At 36.2% G+C, this 18,868-nt stretch overlaps 2 protein-coding genes across 8 annotated transcripts; both read right to left on the bottom strand.

The window, feature by feature from the left end:
• Positions 1-1,974: 1,974 nt before the first annotated feature.
• On the bottom strand, positions 1,975-8,308 carry LOC129303377 (S-adenosyl-L-methionine-dependent tRNA 4-demethylwyosine synthase). Of its 5 annotated transcripts, XR_008591466.1 has the most exons (10): positions 7,357-8,308; positions 6,497-6,612; positions 5,726-5,901; positions 3,831-4,021; positions 3,656-3,742; positions 3,162-3,319; positions 2,865-3,075; positions 2,634-2,782; positions 2,319-2,436; positions 1,975-2,205 (listed from the first exon to the last, which is right to left on the bottom strand). XR_008591466.1 is itself a non-coding variant. In XM_054942664.1 (9 exons), the coding sequence occupies exons 1-8, from the start codon at positions 8,191-8,193 to the stop codon at positions 2,642-2,644; spliced, it is 1,917 nt and encodes a 638-aa protein (XP_054798639.1). In that variant the 5' UTR covers positions 8,194-8,308; the 3' UTR covers positions 1,975-2,436; positions 2,634-2,641. The 5 variants fall into 5 exon arrangements, 3 of the variants coding, with proteins under 3 accessions (XP_054798639.1, XP_054798640.1, XP_054798638.1); XR_008591464.1 differs by having other exon boundaries at positions 2,319-2,782; positions 7,357-8,307; XM_054942664.1 differs by having other exon boundaries at positions 1,975-2,436.
• Positions 8,309-10,092: 1,784 nt separating this feature from the next.
• LOC129303169 (probable methyltransferase PMT28) lies at positions 10,093-16,758 on the bottom strand. Of its 3 annotated transcripts, none has more exons than XM_054942282.1 (8): positions 15,333-16,755; positions 15,093-15,242; positions 13,928-14,141; positions 13,695-13,787; positions 11,533-11,707; positions 11,033-11,275; positions 10,689-10,883; positions 10,093-10,578 (listed from the first exon to the last, which is right to left on the bottom strand). In XM_054942282.1, the coding sequence occupies exons 1-8, from the start codon at positions 16,194-16,196 to the stop codon at positions 10,380-10,382; spliced, it is 2,133 nt and encodes a 710-aa protein (XP_054798257.1). In that variant the 5' UTR covers positions 16,197-16,755; the 3' UTR covers positions 10,093-10,379. The 3 variants fall into 3 exon arrangements, with proteins under 3 accessions (XP_054798257.1, XP_054798256.1, XP_054798258.1); XM_054942281.1 differs by having other exon boundaries at positions 13,871-14,141; positions 15,333-16,754; XM_054942283.1 differs by lacking the exon at positions 10,093-10,578 and having other exon boundaries at positions 10,744-10,883; positions 11,006-11,275; positions 13,871-14,141; positions 15,333-16,758.
• Positions 16,759-18,868: the final 2,110 nt, after the last annotated feature.

Raw genomic sequence — 18,868 nt, 5'->3', positions numbered from 1 at the left:
ACTTCTGGGGGATCCCTGCATTTTTGAATTGTTTAATTGAATTAGATAATTTTGATATCATAATTTTTAAAAATATAAACTAATTTATATAATTGCAATTTGATTTAAATGGTTTAGAATTACAATTGAAGTGTGATAAACAGAAAGTCATGAACACAAGAAATTAAGTCTGTTTAACCTTGCTGGACATGGATTACTGAAAAGGTATGTATACATTGAACAAGTCAGATGTTCATTAAAATAATCTGGGAAATGATTTGAGCGATAGTAACTTCCAATTTTCTGTTTTCTTCTTACATCACAAAGATTTTTTTTTTTAAATAAATACCTTTAGATTTGGCCAAATACGACATTAAACAAATTGCATAAAGCCTAACAATTGAGAAGCATGGATAACAAAATATTAAACATCTGTACTTCAAAAAGTTGGCAAAACGAAAACTCGGGAAGAAAGGAAAAAAAATTACTGAAATAAAATTTGTGGTGGGATGGAGTAAAAAAATTAATACCCCATCCCATTCGAACAACACAACATTTTCTACCAACCAGTGTTGATCCAAAATACAAGATATTTTATAAATAATCAATTGCATTAAATTTTTCTTTTCACAAAATTTGTTATTAACTGTACTATAGAGAGATTATATAAGAAAGAAATAAAAAATAATTAGAATAAGATTTAATTAAAAATAATTTTAAAAATTGTCAATTTTTATCATTTTATAGATACAAACCAACCACTCTTACCTATTTTTTAATGCCTGTAAACTAGTTAAAAATATCGAAGTCCATGTGAAACAAGGATGACAGGAGTTTTGAGTATATCATAGGGCGAGAGTGAAATCGGCTGTTTCTTTTCCCCCCGGGTGAAAGGAGTGAAACCAGCTTTGACAGGGTGGGATGGAAGCATGAAGCAAGAGTGGGTCCTCACTGACGCGCTAGAAACATGCGCTTTGACTGGTGGGTCAGAAGCGGATCCCAACTTGACCGTGGTCGACAAGTTGCCCCTTTATTTCTGAGTTTTTTGGGTATTCTCAACTCAGTACCCTCTACACAGTAACCACTCCGATTCTAAGGCTGTTCCTGCCTCCTGTCTCGCCTCTCACCTCTCCCGTTTTCCTAAAAACTGCATTTCCTATACTGACATCCAAATCTCAGATACTTTCTCCAATTTAAGCCTCTCAAGTCTGAATGACTTGTTCAAACCTTTAATATGAAGTATGAACATCACAGGCAGAAGTTTACTGGTTTCCTGGATGATAACTATGATGGCTACAGCAAATTATTAAAAAGCTGCAACTATAGAAGTAAACCATGGTTCTTGCGTTGATCAGTTAGATGTGTGATCGAAGTAGAAACAGGAGGTCTCTATGGTGGTCCAAAGTTTGTCGTCCAGCTAAAATGCAAAGTTGACCAGTGGATGGATATGGAAGGAACTAGCAAGTATTAATAGCCATAACATAGTTAGCGCGCTGTGGAACAATGTTTCAGTATAATGGGAAATCAGAAACCCCAACCCCCCCCAAAAAAAAAAAAAAAACAATTGCATATGAGGGGGGTACGACTAAGCGACCACATTCATTGCTGGACAGAAAAACAACTTCCAGGAATATACACCAATTACATGCCAACCTTCTGAATTAGAGAAAAATGTTTGAATCAGATAACAATTCTGATATAAATGCAAAACCCAATATCACTACAAATTCGATGCATGATAAGACAAAATTTGAGCTGTCAATGTACAGAAAAATTAAAATTATTGTCTATACGAAATGAAAATGACAAAAATTTCATTTATAACAAGTAGATGAAAACCTCAACACCTAGGTTGAATTGGAAAAAACATAACTTCGAATTTTTACATTTTACTATTGGTTCTTGCACTTTTTTTTTTCCAGTATTTTAGGTTCTTACATTTTTAAACCCCTCTAAGATCCCTATACTTTGATTATGGAAGGATTAAAAACAATGAAAAATAAAACTGTAGGAACTTAAAATACCCAAAAATAAGTACAGGGACTAATAGCAAAATGCAAGTAAAGTGTTGGAACCTAAAGGTATGTTTTCCAGTTGAATTGGTTAAGCCATTTGTTCTAAATCCGCCAGGGTTAAGGATGTCCAATATTCTTCTGTGCTGTGAGAACCCCAACCTTCGAGATGCTAATTACTGAGCAATGATAACAAGATCTCTTTCGCCTATTCCTAAAAAAAGAATAAAAAGGACAGCTACTGTTGATTGTTGAATAATGATAAACGAAATACAATAAAATATTATACATCTCAATTTTTAAGGAATTACTGTCCCTTGCACCCACCAATGGAACTTCGCGTTGAGACAAGGCATGCTTCCAAATTCCGGAACAAAAATGTTCACCACCATGATCTTTATGGTAATTGAAGAACTAGGAAGTATGAAGTGCTGTCTTCAACTCCCTTGAATAGGGAAAACCAGAAAGGCTGGAGGGGTTAAATTACATTGCAATAGTTGATCCTAAGTGTAAAGCCATGGATTGAGACAATGTCCTCTAGTATAACCTACTAAGGTTGATAATGAACCTCAGGGAGAAAACAGAGAAAGAAACAAAGGTAGGAAACAGAGGTTGCAGGCCCATGTTTCTTGTATTTCTGACCTGATTGATCATTGGCTTGATTTATGATGTCGCTCTTTCCTATATCTCAATTGTCCAGGGTCAAATCCAACTTCCTCTGCTCCATAGACAGCCCAGGATGGCGTGGCAGCCATGTAATCTCTGCTGTCAAAACTTCTCCCAGAAGCCACCTGCATTTTAAATGAGGGAAAAAAAAAAATAATTTTGCAAACCAACTTATAATTCAAACCAAATATAGTCCACAACACCCACCAGGTCATGAAATTTCTCATAGTCTATCCATGTGTACCATTGGCCATCAACCTTGAATTTCTCAGTTTTCGCCAAGAGGACACAACATGAGTGAGCATGCTCACACGCAACTTCATACTCCCCTTGGCTTTTCAAAGCCAATGCCTCTGAGAAAGCTTTTACATCAGCGTGCCAGGGTACATTTTCCATGGTCAATTTTGATGTAGCGGACCTGTGAATATTTCAGTATTTGTCATTCAGCAACAAAGTCACAGATAAAGAAGCTAGTGGGCTAATAAAAATATAAGAGGAACTTACGAGCCACAATACGTTACTCCCTTGATTTCTACAAAGTCAGGTTTTCCCATACCAAAGAGCTTAGAATAAGCATCCACATCATCCGTGTTCCAACCTTTCACCAGGGTCAAACGATAAACAGTTCGCTGCTCTTTCTCGTTTAAAGCAGTCAATGAATCCTGTCACAGTTTTTCAAACAAGATAGTCATCAGGAAGGTGAAAGATAAACTGAAATACAGGAAATTATAAAGATGACAATCACAGAGAAAACGATCCTAAAAGATCTTGAATCCAAGAGAGCTCTCACACAATTAAGAAAAACCAATTCATAATAAGTTGCTCTTTAGATTGTCAGTAGATTCATATTTTACTTCAATTTTAAAATAACACTTAATATGTACAGTTTGGGCCCCGTATGATGTTTACACAGTAATCTAATTGCACTTCAGATTAGTTTAGACTCTTCACACTGGGAAGTAGAGGGTACTGCGTAATAAATGTTAGAAAGAACTAACAATGAATCGCTCCCAGAAATCTCCAAAAAGTGGTCTATCTATTGCCTTCAAAGCATCCTTTGTAGCAGCATCTACACTCACATACAACTGCAAAGTGCCAAAACAAGCTTAATTAAGTTCACCTTTAACAACACCAGCATATTTTTTATTTTGAAAGCAATTAAAGCCCAGAAACCTGGGTGACAGGCTTCAATAACTTAATCTTCTCTGGAAACTGTGCATTTGTCACTAGAAATGTAGAAATCCGCCGACTATGTAGCTCATCTACTAGCGAGTTTATCTCTGGATACATGATAGGTTCTCCAACAAGTGACAATGCACAATGGCAAGGAGAGAGGCCTTCAGATAACCGCTCCAAGGTGACTCCTAAAGAAAAGATGTTTCTTGGTTATGAATAGACCAATTTTGTAATTAAATCATGCAATAACAAGTCAAATGGTGGGGATGTAGAAGGCCTAGTGCTCTCAGTACTCTGCATCAGTTGGAATGGGACCATAACTGGGTTATGCACTTCATCTTTCCTTTGTAGAAGACTATATACTAAATGCCAGTTATATGTTAATAATTTTAGGAACAACTTAAGGAATTATGAAGACACAAAGCCGAATGTTTTACTCTGTAAATATTTTTGGATCCAGAATACCAATTACACTGAGAAATATGTTGGGAACTAGGTTGCACAGATACGGGTACGAGTATCGGATACGATACGGCATGATAAGGCGATACGGCAAATTTTAAAAATTTTAGGATACGAGTACGGGGATATATAAAAAATTTTATATAAATATAAACAATAATTCAACTATTAAAAATGCATACAATTCAACCAAATACAAAATAACCACAGTGACATTCTTTTTGTAGCTCATTCATAAAAGATTTACGGGCTGTTGAATTAATACTTCCCTCAAAATTATTAGTTGCAGCCATATCTAATTAAAAAAAAAGAAAAAAACATAAATTAAAATAAGACAGGACCAGAACCATTGAGAATTATACTCAAACTAAGTTTAAAATAAACAGAGAGCAACAGGTTCTGTGCATATGGAGAGCAAGATATTAAATGAATAACATAAATAATAATCAAACTTTTAAAAAAAGCAACAACATAATAAAATAATAAATATGCTTCAGTTTCATGCTATCACAGTCGGCAGAGAAGACGAGTGAGATATTGAAACAAAACTCAAGAAGGCAGAGAAGAGAGAAGACGAGACGAGTGAAGGACGAGAAGTCGAGAACCTCGACTGGACCGACGAGCTGAGCAACCACAGAAGACAGAACAAGACGCGACTTGCGAGTTGAGAATGGATGGGTTCACGACGGCACAAACAAGAAAGCACGGACAGGGACGAGAGCGACAAACGAGACTGGGGAGAGATTGCAGGATCCGAAAACGTTCGAACTGCTGAATGGTTTGCGAATTAAGGATTTAGTTAAATTTTTTACACAAAATGCAGCGTCTTGTGTAGCAGCCGTGTTCGCCGCGTCAAAGCCGTATCCCGCCGTGTCTCGCCATGTCGCCCAAAAAAAAAAAACGTGTTGGACACGGACGTACTTGCACGGAGCGAGTTTCTGTGTCCGATACGTATCGGACACGGATATGCCACCAAAATCGGCGTATCTGTGCTTCCTTGCTTGGGAAAAGCCATCAGTCAGGCAGTTTACATCAGACTAATCAATCATGGAAAATGCCAACACCCTACTACGAGTGTTAATATACTTGGATAGAACATTAGGCAATGTATAGAGCCCCATATTGTCACCATACAACACCCGCATAGGGAGATATTAAAATATACAGTACAGATTTAAGACAGATCCAGATGCTAAAATAACTACTCAATCAAATAATTGATATGAAAGATATGTTTTTTTAAAAAAAATACAAGGTGTGATCATAACTTAAGTCTACCTTGATATTTTCATACAGAAGATGGTGACCAATAAAGTGTGGAATTATCAATAGCTACATTGGCTGCATCATCATTAGCATATGTAGATAGATCACTCTCGAGAGCAGCCTGATATTTTAAAATGCTTATAGAATAGAACAAATGAATTTACCTGGGACTCCTTTCATTTGCTTAATCATATTTGTATGTAGATCTATCGCAGAATTTACAATTTCTATTGGATCATCCATCTTCCACTGCCAACTTTTCCCTACTGGATTTGTGTGATGTCTCCAGCAGAAAACACATTTATTTGCACATGCCAAACTAGGGGTTGCCTCCATGCACCTATAAGTATATCAGCCAAACATTTGACACTTAAATTGGCAGCTGAACTTTAATGTTCAAAGAATCAAACAGAAGATACATTAAAAGGACATAAATACAAAATATGCAACCTTTGACTGCATCAGAAACTCAATCAAATGTCCAAACCCATGGCCAAGTTTAAAAAAAAAAAAAAAAAGCTAAAGCAGACAACAGTATGTCTTCCTTCTTTCCTTCCTTTTTTGTTTTTTCCCATCAAATACCACAAATAATGCGTCACTGCATCAAGAGGGTTCCTGAACCTTCATCCATTAATAGAGTACAATATTGAAACTTACTTCCATTGATACTTTCCCAAAAATCCACTAAGAAAAAGAAAGAAAGAAAAGATACTCCTACTCATCAAACAACTATGCCAGCTGAAGAAATTGTGCAAAAAGCCCTTCCCCCTCAAATAGAAAAATAAAACTCCACACAGACATGCAACAAAGCTAATGGATTTAACTATATTCAAAACATAATCTATAAAATGGGAGTGTGGAACATGTACGGAACCTTAAAAAAAACAAAAAAAAAAAAAAGAATGCAAATCATTACCAAAATGGATTATGATTACCTATGACTCTCTATGCCATAAAATGAATGCTTGTAGCAACCACCTCGGCCTCGAAGTTGTGACTTTGTCCATCTACAAATTTTAACACCACTGTGTGAACCAATAATTTTGTATCCCTGCACATTGATATTGTTTGAAGAACGCCGATTAAGAACAGAAGCAGTCATATTCAATAGTAAACCATGACTATTCATATAAGCTATTCGTACAAGTCCAAGAAGGAAATTAGCCTATATTATATCACAGCAAGTTAAACAGACAGTAAACATGAACGGGTAGTTAAAGAAACAGAAATCTATGAAATTTTTGAATACCAGAGGGCAAAGGCCCAAGGAATGGCCTGCTTATCCACTTACAGAGAGTATAATTTAGTAAATATAAGAATAATACAAGTTTATGTCCTGTTATAATATTATTCTAGGATTCTAGGATGCGACTAGTCGACTAGACCCTAGACCCTAGTCCCTAAGCAGGGGTTTCCGTATACTGTAAATAAGGTGACACAAAAGTGAATCTCCTCCGCAGGCATTTGAATGGAATGACTATAGATGAAAAACAAAACTTAGAAATATTCCTGTGCAGTTTACAAATGCCTACTATGTTCTACATGCATTTACTTACTAACTACTTTCTTTGTTATATAATTGAAACAAATCACAAACGGTGATAATAGCACAGCAAACAAGTTTTATGTTACTTCCTCTCATTATTTTAGGCATCGTCTAGGAATACTTGTAGGCGATTAAACGTCGCTGACAATTAGTATTGAACGCAACTCACCAGTAGAAGTGAAATTTGAAAGTGCCAACTACCAAGAAAAGATTCTGGAAACAAAATACAAAACCACAGTATAAGTATACCTGCTTTTCCAAGTTTGCTCTGATGACTGGAGTCACCATTTCTCTTTTGCCGTCCAAATTCCCATAAGCTTCAACCACTGGCACTGACTTCCTCGAAGGAGCTTTCCCCGCAATGTCCTCTAGATCAACAATCTCCGACTCCGCATCGTTCTCTTCGTCGGAATCCTCAAGGCGTTGAGCATTGGATTCCCCAACGACACTGGACTCAAAAACCCTGCCGTTTTCTAAACCAGCACCCTTCAAAATCCTAACCACCTTAGCACACCAAAGATCAAAAACCCCATCTATATCGCCTATGTCGACATCTCCTTCACACAATGGAAGCATCTCCGTCGCCCCCAACGCCCTCATCTGCTTTGCCAAATCCCATGCAACCGCATTGAAAGTGGCTCCATAAGCTCGGCTCCCAACGCCGAATATAGAAAATTTGCACCTTGAAAGCAACAAAGAGCCCACCCTAAAATCCTTGGCACTTTCAGCAAGCCAAGTTGCAAAGAATTTGGCACTGGGAGGTGGTTTTCCATCTTCCCAGGTCGAAGCTACGATGATGACTAGAGTTTCTTTAGGAAGGTCTTCAGGCTCGTAGTCCTTGGGGTCGACGAGGTCGAACGCGAGATCGTTGGCCGCCAACAGCTGGTGAAGACGCTGAGCAAGGGATTTAGAAGTACCTGTTTGAGAAACGAAGAGAATCTTCCCTCTGGAATTGGGAAGAGTGGGTCTATGATATAGGGGAAATTTAAAGAGTCTGAGGCGGCGAGATTTGTATAAACAATAGAAAGTAGTGGCAGAGAAAAGTGCGAGAAGCGTAAGACGAGCTGGGACTGAAGACAACGGCATGATTGACTTCTCTTGCTCTACTTGTTGTCTAGTTCTAGAGAGAGTAACTAAGCATGATCATCAATGAAGGTTGCGACTTTCACTCAATGAAGAGCGATTCGCAGTCGCGGAGAAGGGAGGGACGCCGAGTTTCTATTCTTTTTTGGGCCAAACTAGGGAGGGTCGACGATGGAAGCCCTGGAGTGAGCCTTGTTCCTAAAATCCCTGGGCCTGTAAGCCTTGTTCCCTTAACATTGGGCTCCGGCCCTGGAGAGTAGAATATCTTATTGGGCTTCGATCTAGAAGTAATTATCTAGATGAAACTGATTTTACCAAAAAAGAAAAGTTCTGGTTTTGAAGACCACTAGTTTGGTTAATTAACAACGTGGTATGTACCAATAATAATAATAATAATGACGAGGTATTTTGTAGACCACCAAAAAAAAAAAAATTAACGCATTTTAGAAGGGATTTAGATTCCATGGTTGTTGTTAATACTCGAACTACGTGCATGTCCTGACGTGGGGAGAAGAGAATTCAGGGATGTGATTAACAGCTTTAAAAAAATTTGTTTAACCATGGTCAAAAAATATTGAATCCTCCTCTGTGTTTTCTGTCTTCCTCGTTAAGCTGTGAGATGAGAGAGTGAGAACCACGCGATCACAGTTAATCGATGATGAGAAACATTCTACATTTGACGAGGGTGAGAGTCTTGGTTCAACGTCGAAGACGTGGTGGAGTGAGAAGCAAATCAACGGGAAGATGGTTTCAAATTTTAGAGTCAAATCTCAACCGAGATGTGAATGTCGAGAAAGCGAGGGAATTCGAAACTCGATCCAGTTCTACAGGTACCCGCGTCCATTGCAGCATTGGCTTGGGGTTCCGATCATTATTCAAGTTCTCGGCAATTCTTCGTTGAGGAATGAGGGTTCAGGTTCCTGTAATACATTTCGTCCACTGCTATTAATACTCGTTGTTTCATTGATGGGTCATAGCTTAAATGAATCGAACATTTTTGATGACATCCACAGCTCTTTTCTTCCCACGTCCTGACATGCGCCTGACGTAAGTACGCAGTAGCGACATGCATAGAATCCAAATCCATTTTAAATGATATAGTGACATGGATGTTTAATATTTCTATGAAATAAAATTCAATAATTAAATTTTTAAAAGTTAATCATTCATATGTACTGTGCGTATGAATAAATTTTTAATTTTTTATACCCTTGTTGCTTACTTGCTTATAATTTATTGGACGTTCATAAATAAGTAGTACATTTATGGACTAGTCGATATTCTTGAATGAATTGGGCAAAAAAAAGATATTCCTGAATGAAAAATTCCTTTGGTGTTAACTATATATCGTATATTTTTGTACTATCTAATGTTTATCTATTTACCTAATAATATACTGAAAGCTAAATCAATGTGAATTGTTGGCCAAAAATAAAGGTGAACTGTCAACTAACTCTACTTTTCTTACTTTTACACGTTGCCCATAAATTTAGGCATGCTCATTCATACATGTACTGCAATGGACTTAAATCCTTTGAAATTAAAATATGAGAAGTCCTATGAAATTTGCCTTTTAAAGAAAGGGAGGGAATATTTTATCTTTTATAAAAAAATAATAAAACAATAAAAAAAATATTAAAATAGGGAAACTTCACTGAAATTTACAAATCTCAACTTCAAAGAATTTAAATCTGCAATGCAAAAATCAATTTAATACCACAAATATTTTAAAAATAAAAAAAAGTACATGAGTAGACTATCACACCCATGTCAATTTTGGTTTTGTTTATTTGATGGTAATAATAACATTGTCTGGGTATACAGCATGCATGCGGACACGAACATCATTTCCTGGTTTCGTCACAAATGAAATCTCAAACTTCGCAAAGAATTGAAATAAAATAAGTAAAAATAATTGCATTGCACGCAATAAATAAATTGAAACTAGTAAACAAGAGTGTTGTGTTTTTTTTTTTTTAAAAAAAATATGCTATGACTTTATGACTCACAAACAAAGAAAGTTGCTCATCCTCATCTAATATACAATGCTGGCTGGACATCAAATAACAGCCACAAGGAGGAACAAAAAAAGTCAACTTTCACACAAGATTAAGGATCAAAATTCCTTAATATCATATAGTTGCATTCGCTGGCGCTCTAGCAAAAGCAAATGGGAAATAAAGAAAGAATTAAGGCCTCCACAATGTTTTCTGGGCACATACGATTCCTTCCTTATCTTGAGCGAAAGTCATAACGATCTTCCATTGAAGGCTTCTTAATATATCTTCGATTGGATTTAGAATTTCAACTTTGTCACGCATGATCATCCAACCTCCAGGCCGTAATATACGGTCCATCTCAATAATAATGGATACTGGCTGCTTACACCTGCAGAATAACATGTCAAACAAGCCAAAGCATGAATCATGATTCTCAAAAGTCTTGAAATTCAAGGACAAGACATAAACAAGGTTGTAAGAAAGTGTCCACTTTTTCACCTGTTCTTGAGGCGTGAGAACAAGTGGTCAGCATGCAAAAGATCATATGTTCTTGGATAAGTGCCAAATGACTCGCACCAATCATGATAGATGCCAACAAAGCCACGTTCAAAGATGATGGGCAGTGTATCTGGTGCATGGACAGGGACTACATTCATTACCCACACCTTCTGCTCAGAGAGAGCTGCGGCCAATCTGTATTTTTACAAAACATTTCCGACCATAAATAGGAAATCTCTGCTTTCAACAGGCAGAAGTCGCCTGTACTATATAGATATAAGTATACAAACATTTTTTTGATGCAACCGCTCACTCACCCATGTTGTCTAAGCTCAAAGACTTACCCTCCATAGATGGCTTTCATGTCCATTACATTCCTGATACTTGACCAGTCAATGCCCATTCCGTTGAGATATGACTTGTTAACCACAGCTTTCCAGTGGCTGGTGTCCGCGACCATCTTTTCTTTATTGTTCATCCAGTCAGGATAAGATTCAAGCCTCTTGGGCCATTCCTCAGGCCACTCTGCCCCATGTTGTTCAATCCCGGATGGAATTGAGTGCAAACAAGACTTCATTGGAATATACCTGTTCCAACGAATATACAAACACCGTCAATTAGTAAGAAAGCTTAAGCTGATTACAATCAGGCCTGGCCATTCATCTAAGGAGCGGCTAGCGCTTGGCTACCCACAGCAACAATGAAAACCACGTTCCCAGTCTAAAGGTAAATAACCTTTTCCATCTGAAAACGATCAGGCATATACTGTACAAACTAAAGCGCCAATTCATATTATTGTATTATTGGGGGAATAATTCTGCAAAATAACATCACAGCAGCATACCAGGCTGCATCAGGATTTTCATTTTCTTTGCAAAGTTGGGGGATCTTTTTCCTCCTCAATTCGTATATGTCATTTGCTTCAGGCTTCTGATATACTCTAACGCCAACTTCACCAACATCATCACTTTTATGAGCCAGAACATTCCAACAAATAGATGCCATCAATTTTGTCAATCCTGGAATAGACAAGAGTCCTTATCACTTCTAATGCATTGCAAAGCAAAGAAGAAGGATGAGGTTAAAATCAACACGAAGCATTCATCAATCCCTTGATGCGTTTCAATATTTCCTTTTGAAAATGCAATATGCATCTAAGACCTATTATTATATACAAAGGGTGGAAGCTAACTGCATTCCTACAAAGAATATCAGCAGGGTATATACTATTGCATCACGTCAGAACCTGCAGATGATAAGCTGGTGAATCTTGAGTTTTGTTCAAGGAAGGGAAAATAAGATGTGTGAGAATAAAAAGAAAAGCAAAACACACAAAATGGGAGTACCATTACCACAGAATTTTTCTTCCAAGAAAATCTGCGCATATATTTTATTCAGAAAAAAAAGGCACATAAAGAATAAAAAGAAGAAAACTACTGTTTTGGTACTCAAAATATGCATGCCATCTCAATTTCTTTCTGTTGTATCCCTCAATGCTTTAGATAAGATAATCATACACTTCATCAATGTACAGAAAGATTAACAACAACAAGAAACCTTATCCTATTAGATGGAGTCAACTACATAAATTACATGACGTCAGTATGCTCTATCATTTATCAAGCTTTTAGAAATATTATTAATTAAAAGGTCTCGATCAACAACTTCTAAAATTGTTCTCTTTAACCTTCTTCTACTCCTTTTAACAGGGCTCAAAGTTATTTGCTCCACTCTCCTCACAGGTGCTTCCCATGGTCTTCTTTAAACATGTCTAAACCCTCTCAAACGATTTTCTATCATTTTTCCTTTAATAGGTGTAATGCCTAATTTTTCTCGTATGTGCTCATTTCAGATTTTGTCTTTACGTGTATGTCCACACATCCATTTTAACATTTTCATTTCTACTACTCCAACTTTATGCTCTTACTGTCCCGTTAAAACCCAACATCCATTATCATATAATATTGCTGATCGTATAGCAATTCAATAAAATTTCTCTTTAAATTTATTAGGATTAGGTATCTCACGATCATAAATAACTCCTTTAACCTTTCTCTAATTAAATCACCCAACTTGTATCTTATGTGCAATATCTCCATTAATTTTCCCATTATATTTAATAATAACTTTCAAATATCTAAACTTTTCCACTTAAGGTATAATCTGATCACTCAATTTCACTGCCAAATTACTACTCACTGACCTCTTATTAAAATTCCAATGTAAATATTCCGTCTTACTCCTACTCAGGTGGAAACCTTTGACTCCAACATCCTCCTCCATAACTCAAATTTACCATTAATCTCTTCTTTTGTCTCCGCAATAAAAACTATATCATCTACGAAAAGCATACATTTGGAGATTCCCTCTTGAATATGCCCAGTTAGAACATTCAAGTCTAAATCAAACAAATAAGGACTCAAAGATGATCCTTGATGCAATCCAATCTTTATAAAAAAAATCTTTTGTTTCAACGCAAGACATTCTTATACTAATTATTGCCCCCTCATACATATCTTATAAAGCTCTAATATAGGCAACTCGGACACCCTTCTTTTTCAAAACTTTCTAAAGTACATTTCTCGATACACAATTATAAGTTTTTTTCAAATCAATGAAAACCATATATAAATTTTTACCTTTGCATCGATACTTTTTCATTAATCCCCTTAATAGATAAATTGTTTCTGTAGTCGCCCTACCTAGCATGAAGCCAAACTAATTCTCAAAAATATCAATTTTCAATCTCAACCTACGCTCAATTACTCTTTCCCACAATTTCATTGCATAGAAGGATTAAATGAAAGCAAATTAAAATAAAGTAACTCTGCACATAAAATTAAAGAGTCAAATGGTTAAATTTGGAAACTGAAAATAATGAACCAAAATGATGGTCTTCTATAAGAGATCACAAGAACAAAACAGTGCCTTTGTAGAAAAAAGAAAAATATGTTAGCTTTCAAAATTTCACATGTAAGCCCATTTTCATTCTGGAATGGGGCAGACCTTCTTCCTCTTCAATACTGTTGTGCTTAGTAGACAGAAGAAAGTATCCACCAGGCCTTAGTATCCGATTCATCTCTAAAAGAAGCCTACCCCCTAAAAAAGAGGAAAGAAAATCAGCTATAACATACACATATAATATTTTCTGCAAATAAATACAAGAAAAGTCGGACACAAACCATTGGAATGCCACGATATGCCGCAACCCCCACAATGTATAGCATCAAAGACATTACCAGGAAAAGGAAGCCTCCTTCTACCAAAAGGGGTCACCACTGCAGGAAAACCACGCTCTAGGGCCACCTGGGCTAGATCCACCAGATCGTCCTTTAAGCCTAGTGATAACGTCAAAACCTCCTTATCAAGGAGAGCACCTCCAAAACTCAGATCTGTACAACCAATGTCCAGGACAACATGAACATTTTTCCCCCACTCAATGTCCGGTACCATCTATCAAATACCAAAAAAAAAAAAAACAAAAGAAAAAAAACAATCAAATTATTGACAACCATGATACCAATAACCAAGAGTGAAAGCCCAAACCTTAACCACTACAAATAAAAATGAAATCATCACTAAAATGCAACTCTAGAATAATAAGATAACAATTTACTGCCATGCAAATAAAGCCAGAATTACAGACATTTGTTTTAGAAGAGAAGATCACAAATTATTCAATAATTTATTGTCAATGTAACCCAGATGCGTATGAATGTGCTTGTCAACAGCAATACATGGATGACATTTAGTTTTGTTTTTCAATGTCATGGTTAGATCAACTGCAAAGGAGATCAAGGAAGTTGGTTGCAAGGGGTCTTACAGGGCACAACAAAGGTATATATGCGACACTCTAATGGATAGGACTGCATACCTATAATAATTCAACCATTGCAGCAGTAGCTGGCTGCTGCCAAATAATATATGTATGATGCAAATTAATATACTGATAGCTTATGCTTTAAAACAAATGATGTTATATCAAAGCATATATAAAAAAGTTAAAGCTTACTTTATGCAGGCCTTTACTTCTTCAACTTATTAAATAATTTTTATATGCAATAGCCAAAGGAGGGACTTACTATAACTGTTAAGTTTCTTTGACTTTCAACCTTACAGCAGACTAACTTTCAATTTAGTTTCTTTGACTTTCAACCTTACAGCAGACTAACTTTCAATTTAGTTAAGCCATTAACGTACACTTGAATTTATTTTTTTGCAAGATATAATTACCCTGCAGTCATGGTTGTCAATGTTCCTCTACCTTAGGTAAGAATAGCTTGTTTAAAGTTCACGTGGCCCCCTTTGTAACTTAAGTTATGAACTTTTTTAACGATTATGCGTATTTAACGAGATGTCAAACATACGGTGACGATCCAAGGGGCAGCATAATAGAAAACTTACCTCTTCAATGGACTCAAGATAATGGAGAATCCCGCCCTTAAGTTCAGACTGGTTTTGGGGAAATGTAAGATATTCTCCAGACTCCACCAACCAATTATGTTTTTTTATGTATGCCGCTAACTTTGGGTGTGCCACATTCTTGTACAATATCTGCACTGACAAAATTTTATCATGAGATATGACTAAAGACTAGTGAAATTTTTATCCATCAACATTAACCATTTTCAGTTGTTCATATACCTTCGACTTGCTTTCGGGCCATGGGACGGGAGAGCCATATCCTTCATGAGGAAGAGGAACCAAACACATTAGAGGCGTTCTAGGGCAACTTCTCTCTGTATGACGATAGCTCTGCAGCTTTCCAGAATTAACTTCAATATCTATACATGGAATGTAGTTATGCTTGCCTCTAGTGCTACATAATTTCCATTTATAAGTGGCTCTTGGATCAAACAACGGTCCTTTTATCTTCTTCTTGGTTGGTTTTTTTGACTCCACTGTTCCATCCTCCACCTCCTCAGAATCCTGATCAGCCGACTCAATTAACTGGTTGCCACCATCTGTATCCACATCCATTTCACTTTCCCGATCTGTTCCTTGTTCTTCAGCTTCTACTTCTTGATCATCCCGCTCTTCTTCCTTGTCCTCCTCTGATTCTTTACCATCTGATTTCCCAGATTCCTGATTCTGGTTCTCTTTATTTTCTTTATGTTCCTTTCTCGGGTTATGTGTCCCCGCCTTCCTGTTTCTTTCCTTAGGTTCTCGGTGTTTAACAGACACCGAAACTGATTCATTCATCTTTTTCCTATTCTTCTCGTCCTTCTGAATTTCATCTCTCAACGAATCACCTACCTTGCTTGATTCCTCGTGCTTTTCGGGTTTTATCTTCTTTGTTTGAACCCCAGAATTCATTTCCCTCACGTTAGCAGATACGGGTTCAGCAATGTCGTCAAAGCTTTCCCTTTGGGTGGTTACGGTGGAGGAGGGAGAAGTAAAAACTGACCACACAAAGATAAAGCAAAGGCCCAACAGAGTCACTGCCGTCATTTTTACACATAACCCAAATGGACGTTTGTTTTGGCGAACCATACGAGCTATAGCCATCTATGAAATCTATCACAGTACTGGCTGTTTAAAGCAACTCTAACCGATACAAATCGAGCAAGAAAACGTATAAGAAATGCAGATGAGCAATGAAATACCACGATAAAACTAAGCAGAACTCAAGGGAGAAACGAGATCCATGGGATTCCTCCCAACAGAGGCAAATTGGGAGAGCGCCAGAATGCAGAAACCATTTATATTGAACTAAACGAATCAAAAGATTGGGTGCCCAGCTGGGTGAATGAGATAACTAAGATGAGATTCAACAGGGTTTGTTCCCATCGGCAGGCGAAATGGCTGTTCTCGGAAAGGGACAAAACGAAAAGAGCAACAAAAGAAAGAAGCGAAACAACTAGTTAGAATAGCTGAGAACGGAGTATTATAAATCCTGAAGTAGAAGGAAAAGGAAAGAAAGGATTCCACAACGTGAAAAGATGGTGGGATATCATAGTCTTCACTGTTCGTGGGAGCGTGGATCCGTTGAAGGAAGCAGAGTCTTGCAGGACTCAGTGTTTTCAACTGTGTGAGGACACCGGGGTTGCGGGCTACCCGATTAAGGCGTTTGTTTCGCACGAATTGGCATCGCTGTTTCTGCCTTGACTTTTTGGAAATAGTGACGGTTTTTATATTTTTCTCACCGAATGTAAAAAATTGCTTAAATTTAATCTTTTGCATTCTACTCTATTAGCCTGATTGAATTTTAATTGAATATAATTAATTATAAAAATAATTTATTAATTTTAATTATAATTAATTATGTTATAACACAACCAATTTAAATATTATTTGTTTAAATTGATTTTAATAAAATTAAAAATATTTACTATTCAAAATTAATTTTAATTATATAAATTATTATAAAATATGTTGCTTTTTAAAATTAAAGTATTGATAAAGTTATATTTAATATTATTAAATTTATTAACTTATATTTAATTAATGAAAAAAAAATTAATATTAGATACAACAGTATAATTGGCAGATAAGGGGACTCTGAATATGCATGGAAGTATAGCCTTGGCAAGGAAGGGAATTTTGACACATTATTTATTATTCTGACAGTATAATATATTAACAAAAGCTGACAGGGGTAGCTTAATTCAAAACGTGGTTTAAGTCTCATTAATCGGCTACATATTGTGCCGTTTAGATAATTTGCTCCAAAAATGTGGTGTAAGCCTCATTAATTGATTAGGATTAAAGTATAAATTTATCCAAACGATTCCAAAAAAGCATAATTGATATCCTTACATTTCTAAAGGCATAATATCACCTTGACATTTTTTAAAATCACACAATTTAGCCCTGCTGTGACAGAAAGTCTGCATAGATCATTAACTCTTGTTATTTGACCAGCATACTTTATCACATCACTTACCACATTTGATGTGGTTATTATAAAAATTAAAAAATAACAAATAAAATTTAAAAACAAATTGAAATATTGAGGAAGATGAGAGGGTTTTGGATTTGTGAGATTGGTAAAGAGTATAATGGCTGACCATATGACCTTCATCAAGATTTATAATCAACCTTTTTTCCACTCCTTGGAAACAGGGCTCCATCTACTTTATGAACTCATCTGTGAACCCCATTAGACTTACATTGAGGTAAAGCCAAGGAGGATGAAAAGGTGAGATTGGTAAAGAGGGTGGGAGGGAGATGAGAAGAAAAGGGATGAGCTTGTCGTTAGAGAAAAGTTAGTCAATGGGTCGCAACTTGATTTAAATTGAAAATTAACGAAATCAACAGGGTGTTTTCAAATTAACAAAATCAATAGTGTTGGCCAACTTGATCTGAACTGACAATCACGTCTCTTCATAGTTTTTGGGTTTGATCTGAAACAATTTCATAAGGACGACAACAATGTGAAGACGGCGACTGAAGTTTGTGTGTGTTTTGGAACCTTCGATTTTGAGCTTTTGGGTTGATCTCAAGCAACATTAAGCATCAATGGTTATGGGTTTCTGGGTTCTAAGTATGGATTTATTGATTTTATTGTTTGATTTAATGGTTTTGATTGAAACATAAAAGTGGCAAGGGAATCACTAATTGAAAGTTATTATTGAAAACGTAAGAATTCTTGTTGAAATTTGCCTTTAATTTGCTGGATATTATTGTATATGTTCTATGCTAGGCATTCTTTTTAGATTTTATATGCTTTTTATTTGGTTTGTTCTTCCGCAAAAATTGCATATTAATAGAAGCAAAAGTTTTATTTATATATTCATGGCTGATTTATTGCTAGGTATTATTATGTTTCATGGCTCCTTTGCGTTCCCTAGACAATTTGTTCCTTCTTCAACATTTGCTTCCTTTATTGAACGATCAGAAACAAGCATCTCACGTTCGAAAAGGGTTAGTTTGATTCAACATTGTTTTATTTTGAGACTTGAGATGTGGGTTTGTGAGATTATTCAAGGATTATTCTACAGAAATCAAAGACGAAGGAAAGACATATGGGAGAAAAAGAATTGAAAAAAAAAAATGAATCTCACTTTCAAATATGAACCTCCACTTAACTTGCCACCTAAGTATTTAACCGTCAAAATTAAAAGTTAACCATCAATGCAGTCAAATCATCAAGTCAAGGCAAAATTGTGCTATTTTAAAAAATGTCAAGATAACATTGTATCTTTAAAAACATAAGGATACCAATTGTGCTTCCTTGA

The sequence above is a fragment of the Prosopis cineraria genome, unplaced genomic scaffold, assembly GCF_029017545.1.
Source record: "Prosopis cineraria cultivar Desert tree isolate PC_DT_omini unplaced genomic scaffold, ASM2901754v1 PC2, whole genome shotgun sequence".
Lineage (NCBI taxonomy): Eukaryota > Viridiplantae > Streptophyta > Magnoliopsida > Fabales > Fabaceae > Prosopis > Prosopis cineraria.
This window is presented reverse-complemented; position numbering and strand designations above follow the sequence as displayed.